This window comes from Castanea sativa, chromosome 1 (genome assembly GCF_040712315.1).
Source record: "Castanea sativa cultivar Marrone di Chiusa Pesio chromosome 1, ASM4071231v1".
In the NCBI taxonomy this organism is placed as follows: Eukaryota; Viridiplantae; Streptophyta; class Magnoliopsida; order Fagales; family Fagaceae; genus Castanea; species Castanea sativa.
In genome coordinates, this window is record NC_134013.1 from 58396330 (window position 1) to 58416259 (window position 19930).

The window sequence follows — 19930 nt, forward strand, 5'->3', positions numbered from 1 at the left end:
AGTTTTGCGTTTTGCGGTTTGTAGTTTGCGCTTTCCCCACAAACCAGTCTCCCTTCTCTCAAAAAACTACCCCTGCTCCTCAACACTTCTTATAGCTTCACTCCCACCAAACCCAAACCCAAACCCATTTTCCAATCTTTCTCATTCTGACATTCCTATTTAAATCTCAAATCCTAAGTCTTTTTCTTTGCAGAGCTAATGGGTTTCTCCCAATGGCTCTCTTTGACTTTCATTTTTCATGCGTTCCTGTCTCTACCAATTTCTTCAGAGCCCTCTCTTAGCCCTGAAGCGTTGCCTCAAATGCCAGTCAACTTCCTTGAATTGGCTAAAAGACCGGAGGTTTTTGATTGGATGGTGGGTATTAGGAGGAAGATACATGAGAACCCTGAACTTGGGTTTCAGGAATTTGAGACCAGTAAGCTTATTAGAGCCGAGCTTGACCAGATGGGCATCCCTTACAAATACCCAGTTGCTGAAACTGGTGTTGTTGGATACATCGGAACTGGTTCACCTCCTTTTGTTGCAATCCGAGCGGATATGGATGCTCTTGCTATGCAGGTTTGCTTCAATTCTGGGGTTTTTCAGCTATGCTTCTTGTGTTTGACTTTTTTTTTTTTTTTTTTTTAATAATGGAACTATTATGTGAAAGATTGTAACTTCTTTGTAATATATGTGCAACATGCTTAATGGTGTTTGTAATTGTAATGGATGATGGGTCTATTAAGTAATTCCTGATTTTTGGTAAATGATGGGACTTGTTGGTTACAGGAGAGTGTAGAGTGGGAGCACAAGAGTAAAGTACCTGGGAAGATGCACGCATGTGGCCATGATGCCCATGTTACCATGCTTCTTGGTGCTGCAAAGATTCTTCAAGATCATCGCCATGAGATACAGGTTCCTTTCTGTAGTAACTTGCATAGGAATTTTACTTATGATGCTCTTTACAGTATTCACTTCATTATATGTGATAGGTTTGTCTCTTTGTTTCTCAACGACAGATCATATGTGTTCAGTCAGCTGCAGGATGTCAATTGACGATTGTCTGAGTATCATATAAGCTGTAATTTGTGCATTGTATCTTAATAGCAATTATGCATACAAATTGTTTGGAGAGATAAACAAGTTTAGTCTCAGTTTCAACAACAACAAAAGGCAAGCCTTTGACCCAAAATTTTGGGGTTGGCTATGGATCCTCGACAGATTAAAAGAACACTCTACTTATAAACTCTTTCAGTTTACGTAGAACATGTCAATTGCCCCCTGTTTTATTCATAGAGTTATACACACAATTATTTTACTTCAAGCAGGTTAGCTCTACCTATCTACAATTGTTTATTTGCTAGTATGCTTACACATTAACGATTGGGTTGGCTGACTGGCTGGCTCTGGAAAGAATACTTCAGATCCCTCGAAATTATCTGTTTGTGAACAATAACTTGAGTTATTTAGTTGGACATCTGTATTTGAAAACAAAGATATCAATTTCCTTTATAAAGATACTGAGAGAAAGATAATTTTTGTATATTTTTATTTATGAGAGAGGCATTTCTACATTTTTAATCTTCTTTAAGTTAAGTATCCATTCTGGCCTCCCTACATGATCAATGCATATGGTAAGTAGTATTAGATTACTGGAGTGGTTGTCAATCTTCTTCATGTGTGTGTGTGTGAAATGGTTACTAGTACTACTTCTGAGAGGCTAAAAATCTTACTTGTTCCACCAATTTATGTCCAAAACTACAAATGGAAAAGTGCTAATCATATATAAAAATTACTTAATACTCAATCTATAATCTAAAGTAGACTAGCAAGCATTATAAGTACCAGCTTTGGCATAAATATCACCCTTGAGTTGCTTTTGTTTCTTAATTTATCTTTCCATTTCGTACTCTACCTATGGTAAATCATTGCAGTATTCGAGGTGCGTTATTGAGTATAACATCAAAGCAATGAAAATATTACTCTTAAGAATATGTATTAAATGTAGGGTATTGCTCACTGACTAGTGCCTCATACATGACAAATTATTCTCTCCCTCATTTGCCTTTGCACAACTAGGAGCCAAATTTATGATGTCATACATCACTGTTTATGTTTCTGTATCATTATTGCAGTATGTGTGTGTTCTCCAGAAGAAAATTTCATAATTTGTTCTTCTGTTTTTGAAAGGGAACGGTTGTACTTGTTTTCCAACCAGGCGAGGAAGGACATGGGGGAGCAAAGAAAATGTTAGATGATGGAGTACTAGAGAATGTTGATGCCATCTTTGGGATACACGTTTCTGCTTCTCAACCTATTGGTGCAGTGGCGTCCAGACCTGGCCCTCTTTTGGCTGGGAGTGGTTTCTTTGAGGCGGTAATAAGTGGAAAGGGAGGGCATGCAGCCATTCCCCAGCACACAATTGACCCAATCTTAGCAGCTTCCAATGTAATTGTTAGTTTGCAACATCTTGTTTCACGTGAAGCTGATCCCTTGGATTCACAGGTTCTCTCTCCCTCTCTCTCTCTCTCTCTAACACACACACAGACAGAGGCTTGCATCCAGATCATACACATTTTTTAACTTGGATTAAGTCGTAAGAACAAAGTTTATTTCCTTGTTTCAGATTCTTTTTTTGGTTGAGGGAGCCTTCCCATCAAAACGCAAATAAATAGTGCAGCCTTAAAAAACCTATCTTATTCCTGCATCAATACCCTTACAGAGCTTCCCCATCAATACCCTTGGCCTTGTCATTAAGTCTTTTCTGCCTACCACCAAATATATTTTTTATATGTGGTATCTATCTTGTACAAGCTCATTATTAAAATCCCATTTGAAAAAGTTTGATTCCCCCCATTTGGTCTTTTCAGCATTTGCTAATAGTTTCACACAGAGCTAATTGCATAGATTATTGTATATCTAGTTTAGTTAGATTATCTCCGGTTGAAACAACTTTTTCCTATGTCTAACAACATGGCAACATGCACATGGGATTCTTCTCCCTAGCAAATGAAACAAAGATACATATTTTCACTTGTCAATTTATTATAATACTTTCTTTGCAATAATATCGTCTTTTAGAAATGCTGCCTTATTTTTTATTTCTTAATTTCTTTTTGTTTCCCTTTATTCCATGTTGTGCCCTACCATTTTTTAGTGAATGAATTATAAATGTCCATAACAAGTCTTGGCAGAACGGCATCTTAGTTACTGCCTAGCTTTTTAGTTAAACTTTCTTTTTTTGATAGGTATTTAGTTAAACTTTCAAACCTGAAAGCATAAACTTGCAGGTAGTTACAGTTGCAAAATTCCAAGGAGGTGGTGCATTCAATGTTATTCCAGATTCTGTCACAATTGGTGGCACATTCAGGGCGTTTTCAAAGGAAAGCTTTATCCATCTTAGACAAAGAATTGAAGAGGTAAACTTGTTGAATACTACTGATTGAAAGGTCCTTTAATTTTGGCAACCAATTTGCCCTTTTTTGAGTTTTTCATTTTTCCCCTTGACTGGAGGGTGAGCAACACAAGAAAGGTAGCTCTCCCACAACCATGCCCCCACCACAAACATTTATGAAGGCGAAATTTGGTCCCACATAGCTGGGATAGCACCAAGAGACTTACAAGTAGGCTAGTTGGGGAACAAAAAGAAAATTAGAACTCTTTGTTTTCATTGCTTGCTCTCTTCTTGTTACATTATATATAGCATATGCCCTAATCCTACATTGAATGTCAATTCTATTAAAATGCAAGTTCAGGTTATCACGAAACAAGCCAGCGTACAAAGGTGCAATGCAACTGTCACCTTCAATAATAATGATCAGCCCTTTTTCCCAGTGACTGTAAACAACAAAGATATGCATGTACACTTCCAAAAAGTTGCAGGTGACATACTGGGCACCCAGAACGTATTGGAAATGCAACCGCTGATGGGATCAGAAGACTTCTCATTCTTTGCAGAGGTGATTCCAGGATACTTCTTCTTTCTAGGGATGAAGAATGAGACTCAAGGAAGGTTTGGATCGGAGCATTCATCCTACTTCAGGGTCAATGAAGATGCGCTTCCATACGGAGCAGCATTACATGCATCATTAGCCACAACATACATCCAGGAGAAACAATCCAAGCCTAATCCGCCAAAGGGAAGCTCTCATGATGAGCTGTGAGTGCTTTTACTGATATAAAGCACTGCCGAGATTTTGAATTGCTTTTGTATATTGGATACTAGAAAATGCACACCTGTAAATTGAATTTGTCATCAATCATGTAAGACAACCTATCTCAAGTGGAATTCCAGAATGTGCTTTTTTTCCCCCCAAGTTAAGTTTAGACCTTCGAATTGATGTCAAATCTGGCAGGTCCAAAATTCTGGAATAAAATTTTGGAATTTGGCTAATATATTGATAATTTTTCTGTTCGTATTATTATTATTATTATTATGTCTTTGTGCTTACAAGTTGGGGAGGAGGATTTGTGAGACCAAGAGCTGGTTTTGTTGCAACACGTTAGATCTGATCGGGATCCTAATATCCTTGAATCCTCACCCTGCCGTCACCGGAATCCTTTGTAACTTGGATTGATCTTTTTGGCTCTGACTTGCATTGAGAGGGTGTGAATGGCATTGAACTGGTAGGAATGAGAGACTTGAGGATGAATTGATTCTTGAGGGAGTTGTGGAGAATCCCGGAATTAAAAGTGACGAGGGTGAGTTAATGATAGCAGAGAAAAAAGGGATCGATGAGTCGTGACTAACAATGGGGCAAGTGGCAACAAGCAAGGTCATGGAGGGTTTATTCTCGTGAAAATTTAGTTGCAAACCAAACAAAACATTTCAGTGTTTCATTTTTAGGCTTAGAGTTTGATTCTTACTCAAATGTGGTCATCATCAGACATGGTAACTTTGAAAGTTAAGCCTACTACATTTCAAACTCTCCTCTCCTCTCCCTCCCTCCCTCCCTCCCTCCCTTAAAATTCTTGAAAGAAACCTCCATTGATAAAACAAAGTTGTAATTACCATTTCCAAGTGCAATGGATTTGAGTTTAAATCCCTCAAAGGTGCCTCCATTAAGGAAATAAAGTTGCAGAATTTGATTGTATCAAAAGGCCCAATGAATTGGGATTTCCCTATTGAGCTAGGTCATTTCGGGGCAAGTGAATCAACATAGGAGGAGCTTCAAGAGAAAGATTTAGAGTTCTTGCAGAGTGGAACCATGCAATACCAAACAGGAGAGAGATCTTCCAAAGAACAAGGATTTCTTGCAGTTACCATTCTTTATTTCCAAATACAACTCATGAGTGCAAAGAATTGAAGAAAGTATTCAAGTGATGACTCATTCTCAATTCAAGTCTCACAATCACACTTCATACTATTTCTTAAATATTATAGTATGAAAATAAAACATTCAAGAGTTAAAAGTAGGACGGTAAATAAGTCAAGTATTAAAAGTTCAAGATTATTCATTAATTAAATTTCGAATGATTAAATCACATGTTCAAGCTTGATTTCTTTTTTTTAAACAAGCTCTAACTTTCACGAGCTACTTGATTAACTTATTCTTTTTCTATATATATAATGAAACAATGACTAATATCTTTTACCTCTTCACAAATCAAAGCTTATAATTAAACTAAGTCAAAGTTGAAATTATATTATTTGAGTTGATTAAATAAAATGATTTTTGTTTATAAACTAATAAAAATTATATTCATCAATCTTGTAGTGTTAAAAATTATATTTATATTAAGAAATTATAAATAATAATTTGATATTTTGTGAACTTATTTACAAACTTACACAATGCAGTCTTAAGTCCATATATAAGTATATATTTAGTGTATATTTTAAACACATATAGATATAAACTTATAATGTATAAATATATCTTAAATCCATAGTATATATTTATTTTAAATTTTAGACACGTATATATATAAACTTATAATAATGTATAAATATTTAGTGACCTTTTAGATATCTCACAATTTCTAGTAGTTTATTTGCATAGTATTTATAATAAATAAATAAAAATTGTTTTTAGTAACTTATAACAAAAGGTGAAAAATTAGCTTTTTTTTATAAAAAAAATTAATCAAATTATTTGTAAATAAAATGAGACACTCTTAAATTTAATCCTATTAGGAGCTTGTTCACAAACCAAGTACTTTTGTTTAAATTTAGCCCATATTAACGAGCTTGTTCACAAACCATGTAATTTTCTTTAAATTTAGCTCATTTTATATTCAAATCTAAATTTAGAGCTTACACTTGGCTTATTTGCTTATTAAATGAATAGACAAATCTTTTCTCGAGTCGAGCTACATAGACAATTTGTTTCATTCACAATCCTAGCTCGAACACCAAAAACCAAGCATCATGCATCTACTTAGTTGACTTATGAAAATAAAGAGTCACTCATCACTCATCAACTCGTTTCCTATCACCCAATAATGATGAAATATCTCACTTAGCCCGTTTGGCACCCAACACCCAATTATGTTTTCAACATAAAAAGCTAGAAAAACTAGGACCCACACACTCTAACCTCACCTGTGCACCTGAACCCCCTACTCGGCCCTATTAACTCCACTCACCCCAAATACCTCACTTTACCAAATCACATTTCTTCTCCATTTCATCTCGTGCACTCAAGCTCAACACCATCAATGGCTTCCGCTCAAGCGTCACCCACCTATACCGATGATGCCGCTGCTTTCTTCCTCCCTCCTCCTCACTGAAACCGAACCCACAACAACCCCTTAACGTCCTTCCTCCATCCTCAAACCCAATCTGAGTCCCCTAGTAACTTCCATGAAGGCTTAAACTCATCAATCTCGTCGATGGTGGTTGAATATCCGACCCAATATCCGTCGCTCTTCTGCTTCTTATATTTGAGAAGGCTACGATCTTTCTCTAGGATTAACAATTTTTTTCTTTCTTTATTTTTATTTTTACAAATTTTACAAATTTTGGAGCTTAATTAAGGTTTTACCAGGACCAAATTTGTGTTTCCGCGCTGAATTTTGCTTTAGATTAATATAATTAGCTCTTAAATAGGTTTAGTTTTGATAAACAATGGATTCTTTGAAGAAATTGGGTTTGATTCATGTGTGTTTGAGGAGGGAGAATGTGTGTTTGAGGAGGGAGAAAAAAAAAAGATGAAAGAGGGGGAGAGCACAGGTGCATGAAGTCAAGACAAGGCATAAGGTGGATCCCATCCAATTGATTACAAAAATACCACATAACTCTGTTTTTATAACTTGAAAACACCCGATATGTGTTTTCAGCTTCCATAACTAATCACTCAAAAATCAGAGAATTAAGTAATGAAAATAAAAACTGAAAACAAATCCCAAAAACTCTTCTGCCATGGGACTCATCAATTTTGAGTTACAGGTGATAAAAACAGAGTGATGAGCGATAAAAAACAACAAATCCAAACAGCCCCCAAATCTTTTTTCCTATTATTTCTCGACCTTCATAATACATTTGACTATCAAAATCATCACAAATAGATTATTAAGCAAGAATGAAATTTCATTGTTCGGGGAGAATGAATATAACCTCTAGCCAAAGACCCTAAGAGTCAAGTTAACCATCAATATCTTCATCACATTAAGCACTGTTACTTTCTATTCTGAACACCTACACTATCGTATTGCCATGTTTTCACAATTTATCAAGATGTAACGTCCAAGATTTTGCAAGTATTGAAGCACTGCACCATTCTACTGTTCCAAGCCAACAAATTTAAGCCCCATAAAGAACGGATTCAATCAAGAAACAAGGATTCTAGCAATGCCTCAACTTCTTTCCCAAAAAAATAAAGCAAAGCGAAAGACTGACTGCAGCCATTCTCTTCTACAAAAAGTCTGAGAGGCTGATAAAACTAACATATCTTCATTAATTACAAATATGAATAAAAAATTTAATTATTATTATTTATTTTTATGACATTGAACCTTACTAAGGAAAAGTCTTTTGGAGTCTTGGACCCACCCATAAGAAGTAAACCAGGAAAACATACAAAATACAAAAATAGAATTATAAAAGCTACTAATTAAGTATTAACCTTAGAAAAAATTTAATACAAAAGATCAACCCCTGGAGCATCCAATTGATATGCATTTGAATACCCTATAATCCTCTAAAGAACCATTCCCTATACATTTAAGGATCAAACACATACAAATATTTGGTGCACACATCTATGCAAGCTTTTGTTGAGTTCATTTGATTTTCTATTTATTTATGATGATAATTAGATATCCATTTGCTTTATTTGTGATTACATTTGATATCTATTTGCTTATGAATGATGTCATATCTAACCCTCACTTTCACAAAACATAAGGTATCACAATCAACTTAAGTTTTTAAGTACTTTGGCAATCTGTTGACAAGACATCCATGTTGATTGACAGAACAATTAACCTAAAAGACCAAGCTTCCATCTTATTCAACACCAATACTGAAAGATTCATGTTTTCCCCATTTCAGAATTTCAGGCATAATTGCATTATAAATGAGCTCTCTTCATGTGCATCATATAATAACAAGGTGGAAAGAACTAAAAAAACCACCAAATAAGTAAATTCATTTTTTATCCAATTCTTGAGCAAACCAACAATCCAACATTAAAAAAAAAACAAAAACAAAAATCAACACCCTCGATCAAAAATCACATCATTTTCAGATTAATTAACCAAGTAAGCATAATCCAACATGATTTCAATTCAGTACAAAATTCCAGCAACTACCATCATCATCATCACAGTCTTCAATATAACATTAAAAACAAAAATAATAAAACCCAACAAATTCTTTAACCTAAAACACTCAACCGCTTCACTTCTCGGACGAGTTGGGTCCCCTCTTCTTGCCAAATCCGACCACTACAAACAAACAAACAAAAAACAATGGCACCAATCAAAATCACAAATTCATCAAAACCCATTTCAAAACCTTGTACTAAAACCATGTTGTCACAAAACCCAGATGCTAAAACCAAACAAAACACACAAAAAAGAGAGATTGAGAGATATATAGATATATACCGGCTGTGACGAATCGGCGATTGTATTGCATGCGCTTGTGGGCGCGACCACGGGGCTTCTTCTTCTTGTCTTGCTTTGCAACTTTGGGAGTTTGGCCTCTCACCTTACCAGCACGAGCCAGAGATCCGTGTACCTTACCTGAAAAAACAAAAACCCCAAAACGCATAAATCAGATATTGGAAAAGAACCCATGCAGTATATGAGAGAGATCTGAGGAAGAGAAGCTTTTTGAGGAGAAATGATGGGATTACCCATGGTGTATTGGTTGAGAGTTGAGTGTCTCTTCTCTGTCTGTGTGCCTCGAGCGAGAGAGTGAAAATGAGAAATCTAGGGTTAGGGTTTTACGGGGCAATATATAATTTTATATATATATTGGGAGGTTGAGTCGGTGTGGGCCGAGTTTGGAGGCTCCCAAGGGTTTTCAATGGGTTTTGTTTGAGATTAAAAGAGGAGCAAATTGGGCCCATTTGAAGCGGTGTCTCTAGCCCATGTTTTTGGGTCTTAGGGTAATCTTGGTCCAGTCAATAGTCTTTTGTAAGAAAGGATGGTGTCTCTAGCCCATGTTTTTGGGTCTTAAAGTTTTTAGTATTAGTTTTTAGCTTTTAGGTAGAATTTTTTAAATCTTACCATTTTTCCACTTTTTTTTATTACTTTTTCCCCTATTTCACTTTTTTTTAGAACACCTTATCTAGCTTTTGTTGAAACTGCGCTAAATCATACTTGTACCTTGGAAATTTTGATAAAAAGTAAGAGAAAACAAGAAAAAGTGAGGTTTTAAAAAGTTGTACATAAAAATTAAAATCTAAAAGCTAAAGCGGCTGATGCCAAACAGGTTTTTAGTGTAATCTTGGTCTAGTCAATTGTAACCTTCCCCCCCTAACCCCTTTTTTAGGAGACAGTAATAGTCATTAGTCCAAACTTGAGTTCAAATCCAAGAATCCATAGCTAGCTCAACGACATTGTCCAATTCTTCTTCTTCTTTTTTCAAAAGGTTTTATACTACAGGGAAAGGGGGAGGGGGGGGGGGGGGGGGAATTAACAGTTTAAGGTATATTAATAAATTGGGTACTTAGTAGTAAATTGATTTATCACCCTGCGTTATACACACAAAAGTTAGGCTCTTATGTGAGTATTCGTAGATTTATGTAATATGCCTTAAACATTGTCCAATTCTCTCAATTGGGTGAATATGGGTTCAAACTCTTCTACCGTACTTATTGTAAGGAAAGAAAAATGAATGCAAAATGCAAAAAATTTATGTATGTCATTTTTATTTAATATGAGAAAGTGGTGTCCAATCTTTAGCTAAACTATTCTGCTCCATGTCCATAAAATGCATTGAAAATCTCATGGATCAATAGTGGGTGAATGAAACTTGGGACCTGCAAGTTTACGGTACCCTTTAAATCAATTGAACCCACAACCCGAATGTTTGGGGACTATCTACATCATTATATGATATTACATACTATTAGTTGAATGTTAATGTAAATATAATTTCCTTGAGTTCTTGGACTATCTTCATCTTGTAGTGCTACTGCTATATATCCTGTACTGTAAAAGATGGTTGGAAGTTTGAGAATAAAGTGGTATAAGAAATTGACATCCGAGTATGCAAGTTGAAGGAGTCCTTGGACTTTGAGCGTGCCTTCGGCTTGAAGGCTGAAGCATGGGGTAGATGTCTTACTCTTTATCCGACCAGTAACACTTGGAGAAAGGAATCAAAACATTCCACGCGAGTCTTTAATGATAGCTCAAAGAAGGTTATTCTAAACGCTGGCATTCTCAATTGGAAAAAGTTTCCCACACTTTATGTGAAGATTGAAAAAACTATTTATGTGTAATTTTAGTCATATAACTTTTCTACTAAGTCGTGTGATTTATTTGAATAATACATATAAATAGTTTGGCTTCAAATTTGTTCGGAATTATATCTTTCAATCTATTACGTGACAATTTATAAAACTACCAAGTTGCCACATGGTAAGTTCAAGTAAGATAGCTCTAAACATGTTTTTAGCCAAATTTTATCCTCTTAAAAATTACCATATAATGGATTGGAGGAGAATTCTCTAAACTAGTTTGGAGCTAATCTTTGTCCTTTTTAATTTAAAAATATGATTTTATCTTTTTTGTTTGGAACTTAAACAAGTGCAGGGTAATTGTGGGGAGAAATAATATCAAAACTTCAAAAACACAATTAAAAATGCAACCTAAATTGAGAATTTTCTAAATTAGTTTGGAGATAATTTTTTTCCTTCTCAATTTAGGAATATGGTTTTCTCTATTTAAACTTAAACAAGTGTAGGGCTTATTCATCATAGGGATAGAACATTTAAAATAAATATGAAAAAAAAAAAAAAAAAAAACTAGCTTTATCTTTGTAGTTAGTTAGTATACCCTTCCCTGCCTTCCCCCCCCCCCCCCCCAACAAAAAAAAAAAACTTAATAAGTAACAAATTGTATACATTCATAGTAATACATAGAAGCACAATCATTTTGAATTAAGTCTTTGTATTTTTCTGAGTTTAGATGCATGAATTTGTATATAGATATAATTGACGCAAAATTATAGTACAATTGGAAGTACATTTGACATGAAATCCAATGCATTTTAAATCTCAAGTCAATTGGCATTACATAATAGGACAATTAAACATACCCTTGTCACAAAATATAATACAATTATAATCAAATTTAGATTATCTTAAAAAAAATTAGTTAGATTATTGATTGAGCTTCTATTTCAATATATATATATATATATATATAATTTTGATGTTTTATAATGGTATAAATAATACAAGACATTACACTTTTACTGTAGAAATATTATTAGCATTTTAAAACTATCTACTATGAAATGAAATGATTAATTGATTATTAACTGCAGATGGAATCCCTTATATGGCGTTTTTTTCTTATTAGAACATTAGCATTCATTAATATAAAATGCATATTTTATATAAAATTTTTAGATAACAATGTAGCAAAAAATACCGAAAATAATACTCACACATTCAGTTTTGCATTTTTCAAATTTGCACACATTGTTACTGATGATGCAAAGAAGATCAGTAGACTGGATGCTCCGGATTTCAAAGAACTACTGGTTCTCTCTGCGGCCTGAAAAAGAAAGAAAAGCGAATCAAAGGCGACCGGGGCTGCCGGCCGAAAACCCTTCGATGGCAAAGTTAGTTTTTCCCTCTATGTTATCTGAGTTCCAACTTTTTTGGAGTAAAAACTCAACATACCTTGGCCTTGTCTGAAACAGCCTTTATATAGTGTTCTTATAGGCGGTTATCAAAATTGGAACTTCTCCTGGATTCAAGGAGAGGTAGAAATCAAACGTAACTCTTATAACCGTTTGGAGGTTATGTTTTTGTTTCACAACGGATAACTGGCGGTTATGTGTGGGATAAGGGATTATCACATCTTATTTGGAGATTTTCCTAAGTGTGATACCCTCGTCCTGGAGTTCCTCAGTTGGGTGTGCTTTGGTACACGCGCAGGGGCTGTTTCATCTATCGGGCAAACTCCTTCAAGACGAGGCTGTCGGCACTCTGGACGAGTGCATCACTGGTGGTGCTTACCTCGTCCAGAGTTCTTCCTACCTGGACGGGGTAGCTGAAGGTAGGTCAAGAAGAGTGTTTACAATTCCAAACTGGCCATGGACGACCCTTATGGACGACTTGGAGATAGACAAAATCAGTACCCCATCAGTTACAATATTATTTAAATATACATCACCATGATAGCAATGTATATATATTAAACACATTTTTTTTTATTTCACACATTTTGAAATAATAATATTATTCTTTCTTCTTTGTCATGAGGAGTGACACTATGGTCATTGACTCACCGACGTTGGTTGTTATAAACAAAGTCAGTTGTGCTTGGATCTCGTCTCATATTAATGACAATGTTGCAATTTATGCCATAAGTGAAGCTTGATTTGATGCTTTGACCACGGATAATTGGGGAGAGAAAGGAAAAAAAAAAAAAAAAAAAAGAGAAAAACCAAACAAAGCATGAAAAAAAAAAAATTTAATGACTCTAAGCAAAATAAAGAATGTTATATATGATATGTGATGTATTGTAAAAGTGGTTATATAAAATAAATAACATTTTGGGTGTATAAAATAGATAATTGTTACATACCCAGATGAGAATGTTCTTCTTTTTTTTTTTCTTTCTTTTTAATTTGTTTTAGCTCTTAATTCCTAGGATTTAAGATTATGCTGAAATTGCTTTCAAAAAAATATATATATATTATGCTGAAATTTAAAGATACCATACAAAAAGTAAATACCGAAATAGTAATGAAGAGACATGTCAAATAAATTTTTTTTTTTAAATTAAGAGACACGTGGATGTAGTAGTGTCGACTTTATTAGAAAAGAAAGCTTCCTAGTTCCTAGTTCCTAGTTCCTACTAGACGCAATGACGTTAATTGTCAGTGCTGTCACACAAACTGCACTATTTTTGGACAAATCAGATTCGGGTACACAACTCACGCCTAGAATCTTGGAACTGGAATCTCGTAACGGCCCTACAGATTCCTTAGATTTTTTATTTTATTTTATTTATTTTAATTAAAATTATACCCCTTGTTAATTAATCAGTAGCATTTTTTTCGGTTGTAATTAGTTTGTCTTATTTTCTTTTTAGGATATTATTTGTAAAACCAATACTTTAAATTTATATTTATTTAAAATTTAGTAATAGTTATTTAAAGTCAATATTTTTCTCTAGAATTAGTTTTTTTATATTTTTTAAATCAAACTTTTGTAAGGTGGACTAACAATTGCTTTTTATATTGATTAAAAATGATAAATGAGTGAGAAGGTGTCATCATAAATAGTTCTTTACCTACTCACCAATTCATCTAAGTAAGTTTAGTTGGTTATACTTAATTTATATAGTTGTTCTCAAAGAAATCATATGGTAAAATTTGCTCTCATTGTAATTATATACTAGTCACAACAAAATTAGATATTTTATTTGCTTTTGTTTTTATTTTTTATTTTATAAATATATATAAATATATAATTTGATAATTATGATTATTATTAATAGAAATTAATTTTTTTTGAGAAGAAATTGACATTGATTATAATTGTATTTGTATATAAATTATTTATTCATATATATTAACGGAGTGTTTAATTATGAAAGGTTTTATAGGCAATTTTTATAAAATATAAATTTAATTATAAATATATATTAAAACAAAGACTAAAAAAAAATTGTGTGTTTTCAAAACTGTATGTGTCAAAATTATAATAAGTTAGTTAACAAAATAGCAAAGATTCGGTTTTATATTGATTATAAATTAAAAAAGAAATAGTTTGAAAAGTTTCCATGATGGGAATTTAAAAGATTAACAAATTATAATAAAATATATGGTTCCAATTTTGTTACATTATTAACATTTTAAGCTAAACTAAAATAGTGCCAAATGATTTGACAAAACAACTTTACCATGCACATTTACTCCATAATTTTTTTAAGAATGTGTTATGAAAAGATTCTCAAAAAAAAAAAGAAAATAAGTAAGTGATATGAGAAACTACGATAGAACTTGTAGCAGCTGATTATTTCTCCCCATGATATATAAAAAAATTCGGAGTTAGGGTTTTATCAGCAAAACTAAAACTAAAACCACACTCTCTCTCTCTCTCTCTCTCGTATCTCCGCCAAACGCCACAGATTCCAAAAACACAAACGATGGCAGAGGACTCGACAGCACTACCGACCCAACTCGCCGCCGCAACGCTAAACGACGTCGCGTCATCGTCCGCCGTAGAATCCCTGAAGGCCGAGTTCTCTGACCGAGTCCCGATCCGATCCATCATATCCAGACCCGACGGTGGCGCCGGGCTCGCGGGGCAGCGGGTCCGGGTCGGAGGATGGGTGAAGACGGGTCGTAAGGCGGACAAGGACGCCTTCGCGTTCTTGGAGCTAAACGACGGGTCGAGTCCCGGGAATCTACAGGTCATCGTGGACGCTGCCGTAGCGGATCTTAGCCCGCTCGTGCCGACCGGCACTTGCGTCTCCGTCGACGGCGTTCTGAAACTTCCTCCGGCTGGGACCAGGCAGAAAGTTGAGCTTCGGGTCGAGAAGGTGATCCATGTGGGTCAAGTTGACCCGGCTAAGTACCCATTGCCTAAGACCAGGCTCACCCTTGAGTTTCTCAGGGATTTCGTTCACCTTCGCTCCAGAACCAACACGGTAAATCCTTTTGGTTCTTTGCTCATTTACGTTTGAGTTTTGAATAGTGAGCATGTTATTGGGTTTTGGATTGGCTGTGAAATTATGCAGTTAGAATTGGAAAAGTGTGAGAAAGTTGGAAACTTTTTATATATATAAAAGAAAAGCAATATATTCCAATTGTGTATGCTTATTTCTGAAATGGGTATTTGTTATGCATGTGATTTTGATTCACTTTTTTAATTTTTAATCCAAAATGTCAGTTGGGTCTGATTTGTGATGATTGACTAAGTTATTTACAGCAAGACAGAAAGGACCTTGAAGAAATTGGTGTCCCCAATTTTGAATATTTTGATTAGAAATAAAGCTCATTGAAGAAAGAAAGAAAAAAAAAAATCAAGGATGATTATAATGCGTCGTCAAGTAAAGTTACATTTGGGTCCGAATTATGAATTTTTTGGATCAACATTTGGGAATTCTCGTTTGTTTTTTAATTTTTATATTCTGAAATTTAAGGCCAGCTAGAGTTCTCAATGTTGTGAGTTGGATTTAATCTTATTCTAAAAACGCATAAGGCCTTTCGGCAATTTTGGCAGACATAATGTTGCTGATGGTTTGATGTTAAATTTACAGTGTTCATTGCTTTTAGAATAGAGAATGATTTTTTTTTTTTTTTGGGTATAATTTTTATAATTTCAAAGGCTGCATTTTTACTTAATACACAAGTGAAATTTATTTATAAGGTCCTATAGAAAAAATATTTATAAGGAGCTTTTATGGGACTTAAATGTCTTGCTTATCTCTTCTACTCACTCCTTATCTGCTAAATGGCGGGAGGGATCAATTAGTTGAACAAGTACATCAAGAGGCAGTCAGGATGTTGTAGTACAACCAGTAAAATGACTGTTCAGTGCTCATTTTTGTGTTTACTACGAGATCCAAGTTAAGAGAACTAGATCTTGGATGATGATGGAATTCAGATGTAAATTGATTTTTTATCGACTACCACTTAAGGATGATGTGTGTAGTGGCAATATGATTTCTTGCTGATTGAGTTCTGATGTCTATCTTTTACCTTCTTGTGGTTATCTAAATATAATTTTTTGTGGTTACAGATATCTGCAGTTGCTAGAATCCGCAATGCCCTTGCATATGCAACACATACATTCTTTCAGAAGCATGGCTTCCTTTACGTTCACACTCCAATTATCACCACTAGTGATTGTGAGGGTGCTGGTGAAATGTTTCAAGTTACAACTCTGATTAGTGAAGCTGATAGGTTGGAGAGGGACTTGATCAACAATCCTCCTCCATCAGCAGCTGATATAGAAGCTGCTCAGCTTGTTGTCAAGGAGAAAGGAGATATTGTTGCTCAACGGAAATCTGCCAAAGCAGATAAGAAAGAAATTAATGCTTCTGTGTCTGAACTAAAAATAGCAAAAGAGAATCTGGCAAAGCTGGAGGAGAGATCAAAGCTTAAACCTGGTATTCCCAAAAAGGATGGGAAGATTGACTATACCCATGATTTCTTTGCCCGTCAAGCATTTTTGACCGTCTCTGGCCAATTACAAGTTGAATCTTATGCCTGTGCTCTTAGTAGTGTCTATACATTTGGACCAACTTTTAGAGCTGAAAACTCTCACACTTCCAGGCATTTGGCTGAGTTCTGGATGGTGGAGCCTGAAATAGCATTTGCAGAACTTAAGGTATGTGAAACCTATATCTTGTATGCTCATTGATATTTATGGTGTTTGAGAAGGCTGATCTATAGGAGTATAGACTTTTGAAATTCTATTGAATGCTTCAAATGAGTATGTGCATAGGTGTTTGTGTGTGGAAAATCCTGGTGTGGTCAGCTCCGTTATCATAATTTAATAAATTAATTGCTGTGAAATACATCAACCTTGACATCGCTTTGTCCAAGGAGCAATGCAATTTCAAGATAATAGGGTTTTGTTCCAATGAATTCATTTTACACCACTTTGCTCATCCATCTGCACTATTTCATCAGCAATTGTTATGTGTTGGGATTGCAATGCAAGCTGTTATGCAATAGGCTGTTAAGAAATACAAGGAAATATTAGTTGAAATGTCACTTGTCGGGAAAAAAAAGGTTGAAATGTTGATGTTTTTATCTGTTTGTGGTGCACATATATACATGTAGTGTGAAATATAATACACATGTAAAATTAAAGCATCTGTTTTTGTAGGATGATATGAACTGTGCGGAGGCATATGTGAGATTCCTGTGTCAGTGGTTACTTGATAACTGCCTTGATGATATGGAGTTTATGGCTGATAAGTTTGATAAAACTTGCATTGAGCGCCTAAGAATGGTATCTTCCACCCCTTTTAAGCGGATTTCATATACAGAAGCTGTTGAACTTCTAGAAGAGGCTGTGAAAAATGGCAAGAAGTTTGAGAATAGTGTTAAATGGGGGATTGATTTAGCATCTGAACACGAAAGGTCTGTGACTGTCTTTTATGGGTTCCTTCTGCTTGAATAGCAGCTGCTGATGTCCTGGGTTTTCTAATTTTGCAGATACTTGACAGAGGTGAAATTTCAGAAGCCTGTCATTGTCTATAATTACCCAAAAGATATCAAGGCATTCTACATGAAAGTGAATGATGACTGTAAGACAGTTGCTGCTATGGATGTCCTTGTACCAAAGGTATATATATATTGTCTTATTCTACCTGTTTGTTGTTTGGTTTTGATGTACTTAATTCTGGTTTTGATTTTCGCCGCATCTTTGCATGTGAACAAATTGATATGTCTTAAATTCCAGGTGGGTGAGTTAATTGGAGGAAGCCAAAGGGAGGAGCGTTATGAAGTTATTCAGCAGAGGTATGGGAATGTTTATGCTTGATTGGTCACTTTTTGGGGTGTGAATATCCAAATGATGCTAAAATCTTCCACTAGTTATTATCCTAAATATTTGACATTTATTTTCCTCAATTAGATGTTGCTCCATAGAAATCATTTTTCCTTGAATTATTGAAGCAATTTTGTCGGGATGCTTTCTATTTTTGCAGAATACAAGAGATGGGGTTGCCTCTTGAGCCATATGAGTGGTACCTTGATCTGCGGCGTTATGGAACAGTAAAACATAGTGGTTTTGGTCTTGGTTTTGAACGCATGCTTCTTTTTGCCACTGGCATTGAGAATATCCGAGACGTTATTCCTTTCCCTAGATATCCTGGGAGAGCAGACCTTTGAGTTATACCATTGCTTATTAATCTTAGTAATTTGCTTGTAGAATTCAATGTAAGTTATTTTGCTCGTGATTCTGAGGTTATTGTTATGGCTGATTGATTGCAAACCAAAGTGACTAAATTATAGTAGTGAAATTATTATATCTCTTGTCAGAGCCTGTACTTCCATTTCTCACCCGTGAGATCATTTTGGTGTTTTCCATGTTACTCATCTATGAGAGAGTTTGCCAAAATGAGATAATTGTGGCATTTAATTCATGCAGCCTTGCGCTTTCCTGTGTTGAAAAATTGCATTTGCAATTCTTATTATCTAACCAGTTGTGTGTCCCAATCTTTGGAATCTTAGTGAAGTATAAAGGCTTATACCGATGCTATTATAATTAACCTTACTTTCAATGAAGTGAAAATAAATTCACATTTCAAAGGGGAAAGAACAGATGTGCATGAGTTGTACTTATTTAACTTCCTACAAGGTTGTTTCAATTTATCATGATTCGTGAACAAAAGCGGATCACTTATACTGTCATGCATATAATCTGCCATCCGAGTTTCTACATCTTGCTCCATTGAGCCACGAGTCAAAGGAAATACACGAGAAGCTGTTAGAATAATTGGTTGGAATATTTGATGGAACCAATCTTGTATGTGATAAAGTAGATGAAATTTGTTGGAACTAGCCTCTACTGCATTGTATAGTTCATAAGCTGTTCGATGTAAATACTTGTAAATTTTTTGGGTACCAAAGACGCAATATTTCTACAATGAGGATTGTGCATAAATTAATTTTGAACAAAAAGGAGATGAGTATTGCAACAAGAAGCACGCAAGCAATATTTCCAGAAATCAGACAAATGCACTTGAATGTGGGAAGGTACACTTTGTTGTGAGGTTGTAAATTCATCCTCATATGGGCAAATGCTATAGACAACTGTAGCCATGATAAAAAGCAAGATAATTCATAATTGTGAAGTGCCTTTTGAGTGGGGAGAATCGGGAGATGCCCAAGACTTGAAGTGTAAGTCCAACGAGGGATATGCCAATGAGGTAATGAGAAAGACAAAAGGCTATGGAGTCCTGTGAAGGATTTGAGTTCTTCACTGGTGCGCACACAAAGTAAATTTCTTCAGCTTTGTGATTGTATTTTTTTCTTCCAAGCATAAACAAATCAACCATAATGACATAGGTTTTTTTCCCAGCTTATTCAGTTTATTAGCTTCTTGATAAGATGATGGAAAGACAGTAATAATTATTAGCTTATGCATAATTTTAAATTATTTTTTAAGGTCTAGATTTACTTTTGCACCTTTTTTTATAATAAAAAAAACCAATAAGAAAATGGGAATAAACTCTCCCAAAAGATCATTAAGCAAAAATATTAATAATTTGCTATTGTCTTTCCATCCTATTTCATGAGACAATGTATGACAATTTGTCTTATCAAGAATTTAAAAAATAAGAAATGATTCCC

The 19930-nt window shown here is 34.7% G+C and overlaps 3 protein-coding genes across 3 annotated transcripts; 2 read left to right on the forward strand and 1 right to left on the reverse strand.

The window, feature by feature from the left end:
- On the forward strand, window positions 1-4397 carry LOC142621617 (IAA-amino acid hydrolase ILR1-like 4). The gene is made up of 5 exons (XM_075794915.1): window positions 1-558; window positions 769-894; window positions 2170-2484; window positions 3270-3398; window positions 3735-4397. Exons 1-5 carry the CDS (start codon window positions 199-201, stop codon window positions 4140-4142), a joined length of 1338 nt encoding a protein of 445 aa, XP_075651030.1. The 5' UTR covers window positions 1-198; the 3' UTR covers window positions 4143-4397.
- Window positions 4398-8643: 4246 nt separating this feature from the next.
- LOC142607152 (small ribosomal subunit protein eS30z/eS30y/eS30x) lies at window positions 8644-9420 on the reverse strand. The gene is made up of 3 exons (XM_075778580.1): window positions 9282-9420; window positions 9031-9168; window positions 8644-8868 (listed from the first exon to the last, which is right to left on the reverse strand). Exons 1-3 carry the CDS (start codon window positions 9283-9285, stop codon window positions 8822-8824), a joined length of 189 nt encoding a protein of 62 aa, XP_075634695.1. The 5' UTR covers window positions 9286-9420; the 3' UTR covers window positions 8644-8821.
- A 5261-nt stretch (window positions 9421-14681) lies between these two features.
- On the forward strand, window positions 14682-18617 carry LOC142609220 (asparagine--tRNA ligase, cytoplasmic 1-like). The gene is made up of 6 exons (XM_075780821.1): window positions 14682-15267; window positions 16362-16952; window positions 17457-17713; window positions 17789-17918; window positions 18036-18094; window positions 18283-18617. Exons 1-6 carry the CDS (start codon window positions 14764-14766, stop codon window positions 18464-18466), a joined length of 1725 nt encoding a protein of 574 aa, XP_075636936.1. The 5' UTR covers window positions 14682-14763; the 3' UTR covers window positions 18467-18617.
- Window positions 18618-19930: the final 1313 nt, after the last annotated feature.